General features: G+C 34.7%; 2 protein-coding genes across 9 annotated transcripts in view; both read left to right on the top strand.

Annotated features, from left to right (window-relative positions):
• LOC133188213 (cyclin-dependent kinase-like 5) overlaps positions 1–12,332 on the top strand; it is a 27,043-nt gene extending 14,711 nt beyond the window's left edge. For 2 of the 5 annotated variants that reach the window (XM_061323612.1, XM_061323619.1), the window contains 10 exons: positions 1,444–1,560; positions 1,698–1,788; positions 2,099–2,174; positions 2,321–2,445; positions 3,467–3,596; positions 4,336–4,418; positions 4,727–4,806; positions 7,176–7,266; positions 8,105–10,725; positions 12,189–12,332. In XM_061323612.1, coding sequence (XP_061179596.1) covers positions 1,444–1,560; positions 1,698–1,788; positions 2,099–2,174; positions 2,321–2,445; positions 3,467–3,596; positions 4,336–4,418; positions 4,727–4,806; positions 7,176–7,266; positions 8,105–10,725; positions 12,189–12,198 — 3,424 coding nt within the window. In that variant the 3' untranslated portion in view covers positions 12,199–12,332. Of the gene's footprint in view, positions 1–1,443; positions 1,561–1,697; positions 1,789–2,098; positions 2,175–2,320; positions 2,446–3,466; positions 3,597–4,335; positions 4,419–4,726; positions 4,807–6,592; positions 6,681–7,175; positions 7,267–8,104; positions 10,726–12,188 lie in introns of all 5 variants that reach the window. The other 3 variants (XM_061323599.1, XM_061323605.1, XM_061323593.1) reach the window with 3 other exon arrangements.
• LOC133188259 (androgen-induced gene 1 protein-like) overlaps positions 1–20,000 on the top strand; it is a 423,009-nt gene that overhangs the window by 65,969 nt on the left and 337,040 nt on the right. The window lies entirely within an intron of this gene.

Here is a 20,000-nt window from a genome sequence, read left to right as displayed (position 1 = left end):
TGATGAGGATAATTATGTATTAAAGGTTTTTATGCACAGAAATGGAAGTCTCCTGTTTTATGTCAAAATAAGAATAGAATCCTTTCTCCTTTCCTTTCCATGGGGATGAAGTATGAGCTTAAAAAATATAGATTTTAGAAAGAAATTTAAGATTTCAGAAATAATATTAATGTTTGTATTTTGCTGATGTTGCGTAAAGTATGATGCACTGTCACATCAGGAAAGAGGCATCAGGGAGTATTAGAGACCCCAGGGGGTTCAGAGGCATTGACATAAGTGGTGGTTGGGGGCACAATGGTTTGCAGAGGCATCAGAATGGCTGCGTTTGGTTTGTTAGAGGAGAGATATATGTCCTCAGGTGTTGATGATTATGGACAGTTTGTTTTTGGATCTTCCTGCAGAAGTCTCTTGACAAACTAATAAGAGCTTTATTATGGCTGACATACAGTTATTGCTGCTATAATGTTCTAGGCAAAAAAAAAAAAATCTAAGTAAAAACAGAGACTATAATTCTAGGCAGCAAATAACAATATTAGTTTGGAGAAACATTATTGCAAAATATTGTATATTACATTTAATGGAAATAGATTAGGGGGAAAAGGAAAGAATTTTTGTCAGACTTGAAAAAAAAATAACTTATCTAGCTTAAAACAAAGACAACAAATGTTAAAGATTTGGAAATTTTCAGACATCATGAGCTTAAAAATAGGACCTGGACCAATATCTGGTAAGTCCAAGAGAGGAATTTCTGAGCCCAAAATGTTAGTGTCTAGTACTCCATTTGAAGACACATCTATATTTTGATTGAATGCATCATAAAATAGAATTCGCCAATACAAGGGTCAATTCACTTTTGTTAAATATAAACCATAAGTATTAACACTTATATTTCACTTATTTTTCCTTTTGTGCTTAATTGTCGATATTTGAAAAATTGGTCAAATATAAATCATGTCTTCAGTTTGTATATTTTATAGGATGACTTTTAAAGATATAATTTTTTACTGTTTTATGACTTCAGTTAGCACTTTCATATAAGGCTTGACTGTAGAAAAAAAATGAATACCATGTTATTTTCCCACATACTACTATAAAAGTCTGGGAGTTCAGTTCATGTTTTTGACACAAACATGATACATGGATGTAAAATACATAGTCATGAAATTTGTGGTATCAAAGTCTTAGAGCTTGATTATTATATATGTGGCATTTCTAATAGAAGTTGGTGAGAATGGCTACTTTACTACTTTTACAGAACCTAGATTTGCTGGAATGATGGTTCAGGCAAATTTGAATATGGAAATCTAAATTTACATCTTTAGTGGTCTGTGGGAGATCATGTGCAATAAAACACAAAATCTGGAGGTGTAAGATAAAAAGACTAGTAATAGTCTAGACTAATGATGTGATAAAAGTATTCAAGATTTTTTTTGTTTTTTATAGGGGTGATGAAAAATTGGCATTAAAAATAATCAAAAATATAGAAAAATACAGAGAAGCTGCCAAATTAGAAATAAATGTCCTGGAGAAAATTAAAGAAAAGGACCCTGATGGCCAGTTGTAAGTAGTTTGAATGAATTATGGAATTGTTAGTACATGTAATTCTAATTTCAACTGTGAGATTAAATGAAGCAAAATGTGCTAACACTTGTTGATGATTTACAGATCCATGATATTTGATCATCTTTGTATTTCAGTTTATGTGTTCAGATGAAGGAATGGTTTGACTACCATGGACATATGTGTATAGCATTTGACATGCTTGGTCTAAGTGTCTTTGACTTTTTGGTAAGATTAGTGGACATTTTATGTTCAATTTCCCTTTACTTACAAAGCAAATATTGTATTGGTCAGTGTTTGTTTTGATACAATTTTGAATAATTTATCGCAGTAGCTTGGGACCTGTTAAAAAAATGATGATAAATTATTGTGTGTTTAGTTCTTGAACTAAAAATATGATTGTGAAAAATAAGAAGCAGATATATTTAAAGGCCAAAGAAGTATATTTGGAAGACAACAAACTGGAGAGGCTTTTTTTAAAGTCAAGTCTTCAACATAATGTGGCATTCTGTTAAAAGGGTATTATTTTCCATTTCAGAAAGACAACCATTACCTTCCCTACACAATTGATCAAGTCAGACACATATCATACCAGTTATGTTATGCAGTCAATTGTAAGTGCTTGCATGAAAGTTGAATAAATTAAGAAAAAAAGAAGAATTGCAATTTTGATTCTAATAGTTGAAAGAAGAAGAAGAATTGATGTTGATTTTAATAGTTGAACTTTGTTTTTGATGTCAGTGATTGTATTTTTTTGCAGTTCTGCATGAAAACAAGCTGACACACACCGACCTCAAACCAGAAAATGTTTTATTTGTGAATTCCGATTATGAAGTGTCATACAACCCAAGGAAGGTAACGTGTGAAGAATTAGGGATAAAAACGGTAATGGTTCTTACGTTATAAGCATGCTAGGAATGGTGAGAAACATGTCCATTATACCTAAAACACCAAGGCACACTGAAATCTTAGCATCTAGACATTGAAAAAGAGGTTTGCATTAGTTCAAGATTATACAGATGGAAGGTGGAAAGGGCTTTATATAAGATTTGCAGAACAGACATTTATTGGAAAAGAAATAAGCAAATCCAAATTATTTCACTGTGCCTTCAATATTCACCTTAAAAGAAATTGAATAGATTAATGATTAAGTAATGTATAATTGGGTCAATGAGATTCAAGAAAGCGCAAAAATAAAATGGACAAGTTTGTCGCATTCCTGAAGCATGATGGGAGCTCGGGGACTGATGATGACAAGTTTATCATCACCCAAGTCTACCCCCCTTTTTGGCACTTGGTCTGTGGTGCTTTCTCTTTGCTGCTGTAATACCAATGCAGGTATCTTTTTTTTATATTTCTCTTTAAAATCTTCTCTTTTTTAGTATAAGAATCTGTTAACACCTCTGACCAGTTCAATTATTTTGATAAAAAATGCACATACTTCTTATGTTCAAAATGGTGAATGGTATTTTTTTTTTGCCCTCCAATTTTATTTTCATTCTTTCCAATCCTATTTCCACCAAATTAAGTTGAGGCTAATTTCAGTGTCTTTATGATTGTTTCTAAGTCCCCTTTTGAAAAATTTGGAAACATTCTGGGATGGATTCTGTATAATAATGATTTGTTGTTTTAATTGTAAGAAGGAAGAAGTTCTTGAGCATGCACAGCTGCTTGTATCTCTGACTCGCTAGCTCTAGCCTTGTATCTATTTCTTTAAGAAAGTTAAATTATGCTGCCTAAGAGAATAAATTTAAATATTGGTTATTTTTAAAATAAACTATTAATAGATTAACATTGGTTGTGAAGCTGGAAAACTTACATTGGATGTGTTTTGATGTGTGGGTACACTAAACCTCCTGTAGAATCAGCACCAGATTTTATAATACAAGTGTTTTCATTTCCGTAGAAACGAGATGAGCGCAATATTAAAAACACAGACATTCGACTGATAGATTTTGGTTCAGCAACATTTGACCATGAACACCACAGTACAATTGTCTCCACTCGCCATTACAGAGCTCCAGAGGTCATTTTAGGTAAGGCTGTGTGCTTGTCACTAAAAAAATTAGCATACTTATTCAGTGATGATTCTGTGACTCGGCTGAAATATCTGAAATAGATTGGGGATCGAGGGGCTGATGAAATATGGGCTTCAATTAGCAAGCCCAAAATAGCTTAAAATGAGTGACAAAAATTGAAAAGTGACTGTTCAATCAACTTTTACATACTAACCTGGCTGAATGAACTGCCTCACTCTTGTTAGCAATTTCTGATTCGTACCTACATCTGTGTTTACCTTACTTGGAGAAATAAGCAAACATCTAAATGATGCAAACTAGATCAAAACATGGTCAAAACAACTTGAATTTTCTTACCTGGACAAAAACGGAAACGGATAGCTACAAAAATAGAAAGTACCAAAATATGGGAAAACACTCATAAATATCGGATTCTTGGATTGAAATTAGCGGAAGTCCGCTAAATATCCGAAAGAATCATCACTGCTTGTTACAGTACAATGAAAGCTTTTGAAATTATTCAGACAGATTAAAAAGATCTAAGAAATACTAAAATGTTTTGTTGATTTAACACATTCCGAGTTGCTGAGATGTCATAATTTAACAAAAGTTCACATTGTTCATAAGTTGGAATTGGGTGCTGTTTTTTCTTAATTCAAGTAGATGTTATCTACAATAACAAATCGTGAAATGTAGAGAAATCATACTGCAGGGGTTTTTGCATCTTAATGAAGAAATTAAATAAATTTGTTGACAGAGATGGGATGGGCCCAGCCATGTGATGTGTGGTCAATAGGCTGTATCATGTTCGAGCTCTACACTGGCTTTACGTTATTCCAGGTCAGTTGATCCTGTATTGTCAAAGTTTACATAATATTTAAGGAATGACATATTTATTCACTTCCAAGTGTTCATGGAATGTAAACTATAAGAATTCTTGGAGGAAGTAGAGTTTAGATTGCCAATTATTTTCTTGATGAAAAAATTATATAATTCTGATAGATATGGCCATTAGTGCATTTTAACATGCATGGTGTAATTGTGTTGAGGATGTCCCATTGGGTGTAGATTAATTGTTTTTGAGAGTAATCTTTACAGATATGCACAGTGATGGTTTCCATTATATGCAGGGGTGTTTTCTCTTGCAGACTCATGACAACAAAGAACATTTAGCTATGATGGAGAGAATTCTGGGCACTTTGCCATACAGAATGATCAAGAAAACCAAGTAAGTTCGCAGATGCTTTGGAAATATTTGTAAACAACATTTAACTCATAAAGTGTTAATCTTATTTCCAGAGAAATAGATAAAGATGATAAGATGCAGAAAGTGTATAATAAAAATTAAGACAAATATTTTTGGAAAACCTTTTGTCTTTAATATAAACCTGTTATTGACTGATGTTTGTAAACTAATGCACAGGTCAGCCCCCATTTAACCTTGTTTGTGTCTTACATACACTCCTTGTAATCCATCTCCCTCTATAGAAAATGATGAGGGAGTTAGAAGAAGGCTTGCAATCAATGTCCAATTTATGTCTAAATGTTTTCTGCAGTTTATACCATACAAGTGGTTATTTTATTGTGAACAGAGTAATGTAGATATCTTTTCACAAAATCGAAGTCAGACCTGCATACCCTTCTGCTTTTGGCGTAATTATTCCGCTTTTTATCACTGAATTACGCTGCAATGCCAGAAAAACAATTTTACAATTTTTAAAGTTTTATTATTTAAATGTTTATTTACAACTCTTTTGAGTTGCTTTTACCTACTATCAATAAAACTCCTTACATATATATAAAAGGGACCTATGGATTTTTAATACATATACCCCAGTAATGAATTATGGAAACTAAGATGGCTTCTTAAAAAATACAGCACATGCCAAAAATTTAAAAGAAGAAATCAGCTGATAAGATTCTACATAATACTACCAAACAAAAGACTGAATTAGTTGGGGTATGCAAGCAATACTGATCAAATTCTTTATCAAGAGTGGAGTTCTGTCAGATACATGCATAAGACATGTCTGTATGTAAGGATGCTTTTGTTTTCCAATGCGCGGAATTCATGTCAATAAAAAAAGGATCTGATTATGATTTACTTCCGTAATTAAATGAAATATAAACATCTACATGTAAATTACAATGAATCTTGGTTAATTGATTGATTATTTGCTTGCTTTACATCTCTGTGAATTTTTCAATTCGTTCATGAAATAGGATCCCACCAATTGTCAGTGGAAGGCTCTAAATTTATCACTTGGCACTTATGGCCATTGAGCAGTGGGGGATCTTTTTCGTGCCAACAAATATGGGACACAGGAACATAAATTTATACAGTCTCTTCCGAGAGGCAAGCCTCCCTGTCCCGCATTTGATTCAAACATGCAATGTACAAGATCGAAAGTAACTTTAAATCAATGCGCATGCTCTAATCACAGGGCCACACAGCCAATGAATCACAGTATGATATGAAATTAGGAAAATATGTATGATTACACCTCTGTCTTTAAAATTACCCTAAAATGAGCATTTAGATTATACCTCTGCAGTCAAAAGGGTAGGCAGGTTCTGCAGAGATCTATACAAAATATTTTGGCAATTTTATAATTTAAAAGAAGTATGGCACACTATAAGAAAAGCTCATATAACTGTATTATTTGCAAGTTGAACAATATGTACACATTACTAATATTTAACATTTTTATAGTTTTTTTTACCCCCTGAGTGGAGGAAAAAAATCTTCAAATTTTTCCACAGAGAGAGAATTCCCCCTTTTTGGGGGGTTAATATGATTACCAGCCTTCTTTTTATCCAAAATAGCAAGCTTTATGCATAAAAATAGTGATTATTTGGTGTTCTGATATTGCTTTACTGAGGGGCTTTCATTTGAGCTTGTGAGGAAGAAAAATTCAGTTTTAAATCCTCAATTTGTCACTTTACTAAATGTGTGATTAGAAGTGTTTGTGATATGACGATTTGCCCTCATGCCTCTATTTTCCCATTTGAAGAACAAATTTTTTCTGGCATGGGCGCCTTGATTGGGACCCCACCTCCTCTGCGGGGCGTTATGTACGGGAAAACTGCAGGCCTCTTTATGTAAGTATAATGCAGATGATGCCTGTTGCCTGCCTGCAGTATTAAAGCACCAAGACTTGCAACAATTATCTGCCCCTGCTCGCCCACACCTCTTTTAAGTTGTGTTGCGCTTTATGATATGGAGAGGATTTTAGTGAAACCAAATTAATGACCGGCTGAACTTGATTGTTTGTAACTGTGTCAGCATGCCCTTATTAAAGCTAAGGCTAATTGTGCACATGGTAGAAAGCAATACTGCCAACTCTGAAAAAAAGCTTGCTGAATTCAATGCTTTTAATTCATCAAATGTTTATGTTTGAAATATTTAATTTCTCAGTGTACACTGTTATTGGTAGAATTTTATGAAATAATGAAAAGCTATGGCAGCAAGTCAGAAACAGTTAGCCTTGGTTAAACGTGGCCTGTGCATGTGTTTATTTTTGTTACACATTAGAGCATGCATGAGTTTGTGTCTGATTATAGCTTTTGTTTGTCTTTTTTGTTTGGAACCTACAGAAAATACAAGTATTTCTACAATGGTAAGCTCGACTGGGATCAGGGAAGTTCGAAAGGAAAATATGTTCGTGAAAATTGCAAGCGATTGAAGGTAGGAACAAATTTTGGAGTTGACATATTTTCGACGAAGAAAGTTTTGCATTGATCAAGTTTTATTTCATTCCAAAGTTTATTACCCTAGAGAGATTACTTTGCTGGGTATGTATGTTGTATTCAGAGTGTGTTGTAAGATAAGATTAGTAATCAGTATGTTATTATTTTTGTACATTCCATTTCAGTACTGATGTCATCCCATCTAGTGGCCACAAAATATGTGGAAATTGTTGAAATACTTCTATTTGATGCATGAATAGGTTGATTTATAGACGAGAACCCTAGTATTATACTAATAGATTTGATGATGAAACATCAGTGTACACAAGTGTTATGTAGGGTACACAGAAATTTATGACCATGCTTGAAGTGAAGATGTGTAGAAGAAACTAATGGCATGAAACCACCGATCAGTCAGATCAAATTCTTATTGTAAGATTGAATTGCCAAGTTTCTAGGTGACCAGTTGCTTGTAAAATTAGAATGGATTGACTTTCAGTTATGTTTTAATATCTGTGAATGTGATGTCTACAACATGCAGTTTGTGTGTGTTTTAAGATTGACTGCTCAAAAGCTTGTTGAAAAATTAAAAGGTAAATAACTTTTATTCTTGAATTTTAAAATAAATTGGATTTTAAAGTAAATTGGAAGTTAAAAGAAAGATTCATTATTTTTAATGAAAAAGAGTCTTTCAATATTCTGAAGACTCAGTTGTAATGATTTAGAACCAGTGATTAAGAAGTGGAAAATATACATGACTGATCTGTAGAATGGACCAGAGAATCCATTTGAATACAAGTAGGTGTTTTACATAGATTTGGTTCCTCTTCTTTCAGCACTATCTACGTGACAAGGGCTCAGAGCATCGCCAGTGTCTAGAGCTCGTTGAAATGATGTTGGACTATTTACCCAATGAACGCATCACTCTGAAGGAAGCCATGAAACATCAATTCTTTCGCCCAATTCACAAGCAGTATCCGGGTCGATATCCGTCCATTGATCAAGTGCGGTCCATGTCAACAGAGAAGTCAACAGAGAAGGCTCCTCAGAATGAAGACGAGAAGGATGGGATATGTCGGAGCAAAAGCCGAAGTAAAGAGCAAGAAAAGATGGAACTTGATAGCGTTCCTGAGAAAACGGAAAAAGTGACTAAAGAGTTGAATATACCAGACATGATTGTAGAGAAACCAGAAAAAAGTTTGTATGAGTTGTTTCCAGGAGCTAAATTATCTCGTGCTAACCCTGCTGAGAATTTATCTTCCAAAGAAACAGAAATGAAAGTATCAGACCAAAAGAGGGATTCCTTAAAGTTTCTCAGTGTGCTTGAAAAGCAAGATTCTCAGGCTAGTTCAGAAACTGATTCAGATAAATTTTTGAAAGTCACTGATGGGGATACTTTGGCAGATGACAATGATATGGAAGGTGGTTCTAAAGAATCACGCAAAAGAAGGAGCAAAAGGCCATCCCCAGAGATTCCTGTTCCAGATGTTGAGGAATCAGAATCTGTACAGGAAGCAAGAAAAGCCAGGCAAGCACGAAGAGCTGAAAGGGAAGCCAAGCTTGCTGCAGAAATGGCTGAGCACGAAGATGCATTGGAGGCTCGCCGTGCTAGGAGACTAAGAAGAGCAGCCGCAAATGCTGACCAAAGGTCGGAAGACAGCACAGAATCTGAACAATCTCTTGTTTCTCAGAGTAGAAGACTAAGGAGAACTGAAGCTGTTAATGATGATTCCTATGAGCCAGAGAAACCAGATGATAACCCAGATGCAATAAGTGAGAAGAAAACCAAAAACATGAATAATGAAGAGAGTCTAAAACTTCCAACAATAGATTCATCTAGCCAGAATGAAGATTTGTACACAAGACTTGCTCGAAAAGCCTTGAAAAATGAATTACAGAAAAACACTAAAGAGGGTAGAAAGGACTCTTTACCTTCAACAAATCCTCCACCTGATTTCGAACCTGTCAAGGAGATGAAAAGAGAAGAATCCCCTGCAACTCGCAGAAGAACAAGGATGGAGGAAATTGAAAAAGAGATTGCTGAAGAAGAAGCTAGAGAAGAAGCCGAGAGGAAGGCTCGTAAAAACTCTCGTCAAGGTGTACCAGATCAAGGAAAAGCCAAATTAGAGCCAAGCATGAGGAGTATATTTGACTTTTTCAAAAAGTCTACTCCAGATACTGTCATAAAGATTTATCCAGAGTTGTCATCTCAAAAGAAAAAATCTGCTTCGCCACTTGTAGAACAAGGTGAGATAAAAGCACTTGAAAGTTCCACTTCAGAAACGTGTGGAAATAGACCTAGTTCCCCAGTAGATGTAGTTGCCCCTAGTGAACCACATTTATTGCAGGAGGAAAACAGTAGCATTCCATCAAAAGAGGAAAATAAAAGTATGGATATTCCTTCACAGGAAGCTGCAGAGATTATGGTTACTCCACCGACTCCAACTGTAGAGCAGAAAACTCTGAGTTCCCTTGATGCAAGTGGTATCAAGGTGAAAGAACAGGATGAGCAAAAGAACTTTGAAGAAAATAAACCTGTGTCAAATAACAAAGTTGATGTTCCAATGGAAACCCAACAGATAGAAAGTGATCAAGTTCAAGCCAATGAAAGTGAAGAAGTAGAGATGAATGAGGCCCCTTTAGTTGAAAAATCAGAAGGAAAATTAATAAATAATAAGTCAGATGAAGTGGTAGTTGAAAAGTCAGAGGATATGGTAGTTGAAAAGTCTGAGGATTCAGTTAGTCAGTCAGTTGAAGCTCAAGTTGAGCAAGCTTCTGAGGAGCAGTTTAATGAAGGGTTTGCTAAAGAAAAACAGGAAGATCCTTCTGCAGAGAAAGAGCCTGAGAATGTCTGTAATGATTCAGATGAGTTTAAATCTGCTTCAGAAAATGCATCACCTGTTGTCACAAAAACAGAGTCTGAAAAGGCTAGCAAACCACTGAAGCCCTGTGATTATTCCATGTTTGTGGAGCCAGGTCCCTGTCAGGTGTACCTAGAGCCAGAGCCACCTGATAACCTGGGCCAAGCTGTGTCCAGTGGTGGCACTCCACCTGTTGCAGAAGGGGGTATTGCCAAAGGAGATAAGAAAAAACGCAGACGAAGGGCAAAGAAAAAGAAGAGTTCTGACCAAATGGTTCCTGCAGGTGGTGAAGAGGAGACCTGCTGTTTTTTAGGGAAACCCGGTCTAGATTCACCGCTTAACCCTCAGACAGAGCCCCCTTTAGGGGACTCTGAGCCGATGGTTGAGTGTGCATCTCAAATCTCTCAGAGTGACTCAAGTCCAGGTGGAGACTCGAATCTAGGCCGGGATTCTGGCTGCGTAGATCCAAACAATTCCAGTAACCAAGTCGGTGGTGATCCAAGCCAGGCAGAGAGTAAATATGTGGCTAGGGGAATCAATTCCTTATGTATCCCCATGCAGTCTCAGCTTGAAGTCATCGGAGACAAGCGGAACAGGTGAAAAGCATGAACGATAATTGGCTTTACGGTCACTGTAGTCTAATTTCACTCTATTTGAGTTTGTGTTGTGAAATTTTCTAGAGTTCTGGAGGGCTTGCAAACTTTTTACATCCACAATCAGCTATGGAACAAACTGTGTCAAGCAAATTTCTTGCATGGTTATTACCTCTTTACTTCTCATGCATTTGAACAGATTTCAAATTGGTGTAGCTTCCAGGGTGTGCTAAGGATTTCCCTATGTTGTACTGATTGTTTTACAACACCTTTGCAGTTAATATTTCAGTGAAGGCATTACTTTATTTTTTTCTGCAAATTGCATTATCTTTATTGTTATTCTTGGAAGAATTTTTACCACACAGAACTAACGCTTTCAGTATTTAATGGTCTTTATTGTATTTCTTTTAACAAGTTTTTATTACCAAAGCTTCCTTGGATTTTTGAAGTGTCTTAACAGGAGTGTTATTATATAGCAAGACAGAAGTTGCATACTTACCCAATTAAACCAAGTGCTTACTGACTACAGTGTTCAAAATGAATTTAATACATCTCAGATATTGTTTGCTTATAGACTGTCTCCAATAAATGAATTGTTGATTGTGAAGTTTTGTGATTTTATGTAACAGCTTCATGGACAATTTTACCTGAACACTATGTACTAAATACTGCCACCGTTGAAAATGTAGTATATATTTTAAATGGTAAATGTAATGTAAATGGCAGTTGGTGTTGCAACTTGCATGATTTATCATGTCAATCACTTCAAGCATGGTCAATGTCTAAAATAATAAACAAAAAGGTTGTACAGTAGCACAGTGGGTAAATGAAGAAAGGGTTCACGGAGAAAATCTGCTTAATTACTTGGGATAAAATTTTGGTTGGTGTTGTCGTTAATACAGCTGAAATTCATAAGAAATAAATTGCATCATTCCCACCAAATTGCAATATCTAGGAATATTCAATTCTTAATGCTAAATAGTATGTTTGCCTTTTATAAAAACCTCAAGCAAGGGTTTGGGAAAGTACATTGTCAACAAACTGTGAATCCTAACTAAGCAATGTTATATTTCAGTAAAATGTGAAGCAAAATCAATACATATTGTTTAGTAGTTTGAGTTTTCTTTAAAAATACACACAGAGTATATTCATTATGTCACATATAGATTATTACTGCAGTAATGAAAATAGCAAATTTTTCCCAATTGATATAGCCTACATTTTTCCTATGAAACCTATCTTCGCTTGCCCATTGAGTAGAGGTACAAGTAATCAATTGATACTTTAACCCATTTTATGCATCAAATATTTCAAAGTAGAAAAATTTCTGGAGAGCTTGATAAGATATATACATGGAATAAGAAATCATCACCATAATATCTATATGTATAATCATGGTCTCATGTACTGACATTTGCCAATTTATCTATCATCATACATACAGTGCATGCCTTGTATCTTTCCAGCATTACCTAACGGAACCGGAGAACACTGACCACAGAGATTTGTTTGATCTCATCTGGTGCATGTTGAAATATGACCCAAAGCAGCGAATCGCTCTGAGGGAAGCCTTCAGACACCCATTCTTTGCCAAGTATAACACAGAGGACAGTGGGTCACACATGAGAAGTGATGGGGATAGAGAGAGGTCACACAGCATCAGCAGGTGACTAGACATGGCGTTCTAGAGGAAGCAGGGTATAGACAATATTGAGGACAAATTGTTGGCAAGATAACCAATCCCGAGTCAGTAATGGGCTATTACAGCTTCTCTGTCTTATTCTGAATGCTCCCGGCCATGCTGTTATTCCTAGTCCTACCGTCTTCAGAATCCTGGTGGAATTTTTTTTGTTTAACCGGAGGTTGACTTGTGTATGTTGCATTATTGGGACAAGCAAGACATAGCTGGTGCATCTGTGGGATGACTGAGTGTGAGAGGTCAGCCGTGTGCTGTTCAGTGGAAGGAACCCCTTAACATCGGTGCTATTGCATTTTTCGCTTGGTTTTTATCGGGGGACTGGCAAAGTGAAAGTGTGCATGTCATTGTAGTGTAGATACTTTATAAAAGATGGATGTGTGTAGACTTCCCTTGTCAGATTATTTTAATATATTTATCTCTGATGTGTCATATGTTACTTTGTGATAAATGTGCAAATTTTTAACAATGAAATGATATCTACATGAGATGATCAAAATTTTCTTCTCATTATGCAATCAAATCTTTCTCATTATCTGAGCGAGATGGGAATGTCTGTTGACTTTATGTTTTATCTCTGGCGTCAGTGTTCCAGTGGTTAATTAAGCATTGTGTGATGCTGCATACATCTCTTGTATTTTCTCGCTCAGTGCCTATATAGTTTTACGCAAGTTTTTGTTTCAGTACTTGATGTTCAGTCATAATAAATTACGATATTTATAAAATGTCAATAAAAGCCAGTACATGTTTATTTGTCTTTGGTTTTGAATAGAACCTTGCTTCAAAAAAATATATCAAACTATTATTTGTGACTTACCCTTTAATGGGAAGAGCATAATATAGATGGTCCTGTACATCTTTCAGCCTTCCTTCTATCTGACTTTGCAGATTGCTCAATTTAAAGGTGCTTGGACACAGATTTGAAGTTAATATTTTCTCAAATTTTCTGTATAAGAATCTGGGGGGATAAGACGAGCCATGTGCCCATGCCCATTTTTCGGCTATGCAAGAACATTTATTGGAAAAAATCTCTCAATTGTTCGAATTTACTTAAGCATTTTAATGTTTACCGTAGTTTTCAAAATGATATTTATATTCTAAACAAGCTAAACAGTTGACTTTCATTTACTGTCACAAATGTCTAACATGGGTAAGGACTTCTATTTAATTAATCTGCATATTGAGTGTTAACACTTATTGTGGAGATATTATAAAAATGTTAACATCGTTTATAATGATAATGGTGATCTAGAAGAGCTTTTATTTAAAATGAATAAAAACGGGAATAAAAGTATTCAAATATCTATTATAATTCTTATCCGGCATATTAAATAATTTACTGTAAATAAGTTCATTACTACATGTATATATTTTATTTTCAGTGAAAAATATGTTATTCCTAAAGACATTTTTTATAAAGTAAAACAAAATTAAAACCAAAAAAAAATCAAAAAATCAGAGTATGACTCGAACACTTTCCTCAATAAACGTCCCTTTAAAGAGCTCCTCGCTAACCACTAGACCACGGAGTCGCACTTACATGTCTATTTAAATAGCATACAGTTCTCTATATTTAGCAAGCGTTTTTGGACTTAGAATTTTTTAAGACCACGGTGAAAATCTAAGTAAGTTAACTTAATTTTTTATGTAGAGTGGGTCTTCATACCAAATTTTTGCAAATGTAAAATGCAACATCTTTCCATTGCCTTTCATTTATCGTTCTCAAAAAAATGGTACGATGACCCACTCTATTTAAAAAATGTAGTTATATCATCCAATTTATGTCAGTTTCTGTGAAAATTGAGCGTGATGCCATTTTGTTCTGTTAATCAGAATCATTTTCGCTGTTACAGTATTCAGGTTTTGTCAAATTTGTATGCAAATGGTAATAAGCATTACATTAATTCAACAAAAAGTGAAATTTTTGTAAAATAAATTTATTGATTTTTTATCGATCGTTATGTAGGCATATGGCTCGGCTTATCCCCCCAGTTTCTTTCATGACTTATATGTTGCTGTAGCATTTCATACTAAAATATAATAAAAATCTTATTTCATCTCGAAGTTATTAAAACTTCGAATTTCTGGATGCATTGGATTGACACATCCTTGCGCTTTCACATATTTTAATTTTATTCTTAATACTTAAGAAAAGTGGCAATTTTGTTGTGTATTAATGAAAAATATTAAAATTATAACCCAGAAAATTCAGAGTAGAAAGCCCAATCACAGTATTATAAGTCCGTGCTCAGTGATGTGTGCAGAGTTTAACAATTGAACACACCCGGTGAATCGTAAACATTAACAATAACAGAGCTCGTGCCCTGTTAACAAAAACAGTTTACGTTTCACGGGTGTGTTACATTTGTTAAACTCTGTACACATCACAGAGCACGGACTGACAATACTAGTGAGTTGGTTTTTGCTTTCGAACATTTCTACTCTGAATTTTCTGGATTATAGATTTAATATTTTTCATTAATACATAACAAAATCGCCTCTTTTCTTAAATATTAAGGATAAAGTTAAAATTTGTGTAAATCAAACGCGTCCCGGAATTCATAGTTCTAATAATTTCCAGATAAAATAAGTTTTTAATTATATTTTCATGTGAAATGCTATTGCAATATATAAGTCGTGATATTATACAGAAAATTTGAGAAAATATTAAGGTCAAATCTGTGTCTAAGCACCTTTAAAAGAAGCTAAGATATTGTTATCAAATTTATCAATACACAGATACATCATAAATCCTTATTCCTTTTCCATGTTTTGCATACATGTAGCTAAGTTTCAGAGATATTTGCATCAAACTTGATACATTTTAAAAACATATTGATGAGAGCAATTCACACGAGTCATTATTTATTTGTACAAGACTGAATATCATATATCCGTTGTTGTTTTTTCCCGCAAATTTTGTGAAAAAAGGTTGGATTCAGTTTTTATTTTGCGTAAATTTTTTGCGATTGACAGTGTGAGCTTCCACTCCAGTAAACTAGAAGGTTTTTTATGGCACACAATAACTGACATTATTTCTGCGTGTTTTATTTCTTGCAAATTAAAAATGGTTGCAAAAATGCGAAAAATAGATTATCGCGAAAAAAAAAAACGGATACAAGGTATTCAACTTGAGTTTACATGCAATCAAACCTTGTTATCTTAGTTTTACATACAGCCAAACCTTATTATCTTGAACTCGATGGGACCAAGGTAAAACTTTTGAGATATCTAAGGATTCGAGATATCAAGGGTAAAGTACTCATAGAATAAGTGACTTGGACTTCCATATTGCATCGACATATCCATGGTATTCGAGATATCGGTGCTCGAGTTACCGAAGTTCAACTGTGTGTTTAAAGCTGACATGAACTCTTAAAAATGTGATATTTTCATCCTTGTACGACTTATTTCATTCCCGTACTCCCTTTTCCGCCATATTTCTTTCAGATTCGCTCACTTATTTTACCGGCTATATAAACCCTGATGCCTTTTTTACACTTGAGTGATTTTCTAGCCTGGCTGTCGACATGTACACATCTCCGATAGCAAAGTTTTGGAACACGTCATGAACTGACCGAAAACGTAGGCCTGTACACATCTCCGATAAAGCAGTTTTGGAACACGCAATAAATCTAACAATCCTACCAAAACTAGGAATTTTACTGAAAACTGGAAAGGATATATAAATTTTGAATAATTTTGATGCATAGAAATCAAAACGGCAAATGCATGTTTGATATACATTACATATATATTTGAACAATAAAGAAGGTACCACATATATTTTTTTCCAAAAAAAAACCCCACTGTACTGTTGAGCTTTATGCATGTTACACGGTATAAGCACATACTATGCAACTTACGCATTGAAGTTATACATGTACATGCATGCATGCATGCCGAGAAAACGCGTCGAACGCTTTATACTCATCTGCCTGAAATACAGAGCTCGCTACAAGGATGTGCACATGTTGAAAGAATTACTTCCTATTTTCCTTTTATTGAAATATGCATCACAGAAGAAATAACTCCATTTGTAACTCAACGGTAAACAAATTGTCACTAGCACTTGAACACACGTTGTCCCTGCCGATCAGCATTTTTGGTCAGGGAAAATATCGAAATGTGGAAATGACACTGATATTTGCCTGATTAGACAATGTAGTCACGCAAATAAAACGTTTCAGAAATCGAACTAACTGTTGTCGGTACATGTAGTAAATATGTTCATGACTGTGGCTTTATTACAACAAATTTATTACATAAACATACATTCTTGTTACGGATCTTACATCTTTTAAAGAAAATGAAAGGGGGGGGGGATATGTAGAATACATTTTTCAATATATTTTAAACAAACGTCGAAAAAAGGTCGGATTTTCCTTGATCAAATATATTTAAATACTTGCAATGAACTGGCCTCAACTATTTCAGATATAAAACTGATATATCTTAAATTTACACACACTGAACAATTTTTTTCTGTAGACATTTTCAAAACAGGACCCTTTTAGGCGTAATAAATTACAAGCACGATTGATACACAGACATAATTATGTGTATATAAAATAATCTACAGTATATGTTTTTGTATATATTGAAGTTGAGTAAGTATTAAACTATTAGTATATGTCAAAGTAATATTGATAATTGAAATAGTTCTACCGTGTACCCAAATGTGAAGTGGTGTGATTCAACAATCTTCGCGCGCATTGCCAAAGATATCACGAGGCGATGCAAAAGTACTAATTATTACATTACATAAGTTTTTTTTAACAACTACACATATTTACACGTTTTAGATATTTAAAGAAATTTTGTGATGTGACTGAATGATTAAAATATGGTTGCGTGCATGTGTATTATTTCTTTAAATATTATATAATTTTAATTTTAAAATAGTCAAAGTTTATAGGAAAGGAAAACAATGTGCCCCTGACAGTGTCCACCCCCTCCCCCCCCCCCCCCCCACACACACACACACAAAAGTTTTTTTTTTTTTTTATTTTGATATTTTTTTTCTTGTCTAAAAAATTTCTGGTAGGAACCCTCTGTGCTCTTTGGAGGTATAAAGAAACAAAAAACTGAATTTGTTTCCTCTGGAAAGAACACGAGAAGGGTCCACATGTTTCCATTCCCGTGAAATATAGTTTTCACAATTGAATTGTTTTCTTCCCTTTTCGTTAGGGTATGTAGGTTTTTTTTCTTCTTTTCTTTTCCCTTTTTTGGGCTTGTCAAAAAAAGGAGACAATTTTTTTTCAGCAGGTTTGATCCACCCTGCCCCAGAAAAATTCCTCAATCTGCCCTTATAAAGACTATATCATTTCCCAAGATTTTTACTACATCGGATTTTATATGCATTATTACTCTTACATGTACATGTATGGATGCTTACACATAAAAGAGAGAGAGAGAGAGAGAGAGAGAGTATACTTGTATTGAAAATGCAAAAAATATTTATCTATAATCTTGCGGTTTAGATTTTAAGTAATCCTTAAACTATCTTTTAAGATTTTCTCAAAATACAAGAAATTGAATAGGTACCCAATTTTAGACTACCTGCGGAAACTCTCCAATCTGAAAAGACTTTCTATACATGCATATAAAACAGGCACGTATCACCGTTTCTCAAAATGTGTGTATGCGAGGGGGAGCGGGGACAGTAAAATGATTGACAAGCAAAAGAAAAACTTTAGGCACTTAAAAACTGGGGGGAGTGAAGAAGGAAAACAGGCATTTAAAAAAATCGTAGTCAGGGGAGGGACAGATTCTCTTCATACTATCATTTTCGGCAGAAAAATATTTGAGTACAATGTACAATAATGTTGGATTAGAGTTGGGGGGGCAGCCAGTCTTAAAATAAAAAAAAATCCCTGTCGAACACGTGGGTGGGGGATGCCCCCCTTTTTCCGAGCATAATGTTTTACTGTTTAGTATGAAATACACACTCTAAGGCTGATCTCCTCCACTTTTTGTTGCACTATAGTCAAATCCTTGAAAAAGTTGCCCCCCCCCCCATTCTTAATTATTATTATTATTATTTTTATTATTTTTTTTTGCTTGTCAAAGATTTTTCAGGTAAAGTGTCAATTATTTCTTAGATATTATGTGCCTGAAAGACACTCTGAAAAAAGGGAGTACCCCTCCCCCCCCCCCCTCCACGTATGTGTATATTTGTTAATTTGTGTTCTGGTTAGCTCTCATGTCGTGTTCTAAATCATTTTTTACACCAAATTACTCAGTTTAGGTTTCAGATAATCAGCAATCAGCCTCTTTTTTTAGTGATTTCTTATTTTTTACCCAGTCGCGCTAATACTAATTCCCTTTTTTACTTGTGATATTTTCCCTGACCAAAATCTGATCAGCACGGACTAAGCGTATTCAAGTGCTAGGCTGTACGATGAAGTGACAACGTGTTTACTGTTGAGTATTTATGGAGTTTATTACTTTTTGTGATGCATATTTCAATAAATGGAATACAAGGTGTAAATTATTCGGCATGTGCACATCTTCGAACGGGTACAGTGGTCTATTTCCAGGTATGAATAAGTTTACAGTGTTCGACGTGTTCTCTCGATATGCATCAGTTGTATTTGAATGCATATGGACATGCATAGGAAATACGCTGGTGAAGTGGTGGTTTGTTCCATTCTTACGATAGATTATTGCAAATTGTTTGTACGAGTTTTACTGTATATTATTTCAAGTTTATTGTGCATATATATATTGGTATGCTTTTAAAAAACACGCGCAACTATGATTTTTCTTCCAAACTTGCATTTATGTTATTCAAAACGATAATTATTCATAATTATCATTATGACTGTTTTTATCTATTCTGGTTTTAAAATGTTTTCATCAATTCATGTGTTCCCAAATACTTTACTATCGGAGATGTGCACGCGTCGATAGCCAAACCAAAAATTCACTCAAGTGTAACGAGAGCAATTGGGTATATATCGTTACAATAAGACAAGGTATCTGAAAGAAATATGGCGGAATAGTTGGTATGAAACAAGTCGTACATTGATGCAAATGTTGCGTTTTTAAGAATTCATGTCAGCTTTAAATATTTTTATCAAACTTCATGCAGAGATATTTACAACTTCTTCCAAGTTAAAAAATTAATCTTACCTTTGACCTGAGTGACCTCTCCCTGCATCTTGCTCTAATTAGGGGCCCTGCAAGAATTTGCGTGTGCCCTATAGTAATCACTCTGTCTGTCCGTCTGTCATTCTTCCGTCCACAAATCTGGGGGGGGGGGGGGTGATAACTTTTTTTATGGTTGACCAATCACTGAAGTTCAAATTTGGTATTTTGGTTGAATAGGCAGTAAGACATATTTTGGTGCTAAGTTTGGTTCTCTATGTCGTGCGGTTTGAAGCAGGGTAGGTGGAATTTGACTTTATAAACGAGTAATGTGTTTGTTACTCTAACAAGGTTTTTAATATATTTTAGCGTAGTAAAATTATTGTAGTATTAGGCAGGCACGTAGCATCAGGGGTGGGTGGCCTGCCCCCCCCCCCCTTTTTTTCCAAACATAACTTTTTACTATTGAAAATGCTCATGAAAGGGTGCC

This window comes from Saccostrea echinata, unplaced genomic scaffold, assembly GCF_033153115.1.
Source record: "Saccostrea echinata isolate AGI-Se365-2 ecotype Australia unplaced genomic scaffold, CSIRO_AGI_Sech_v1 ptg000001l, whole genome shotgun sequence".
Lineage (NCBI taxonomy): Eukaryota > Metazoa > Mollusca > Bivalvia > Ostreida > Ostreidae > Saccostrea > Saccostrea echinata.
Note: the sequence above shows the minus strand (reverse complement) of the source record. Positions and strands in the feature narration are given on the sequence as shown.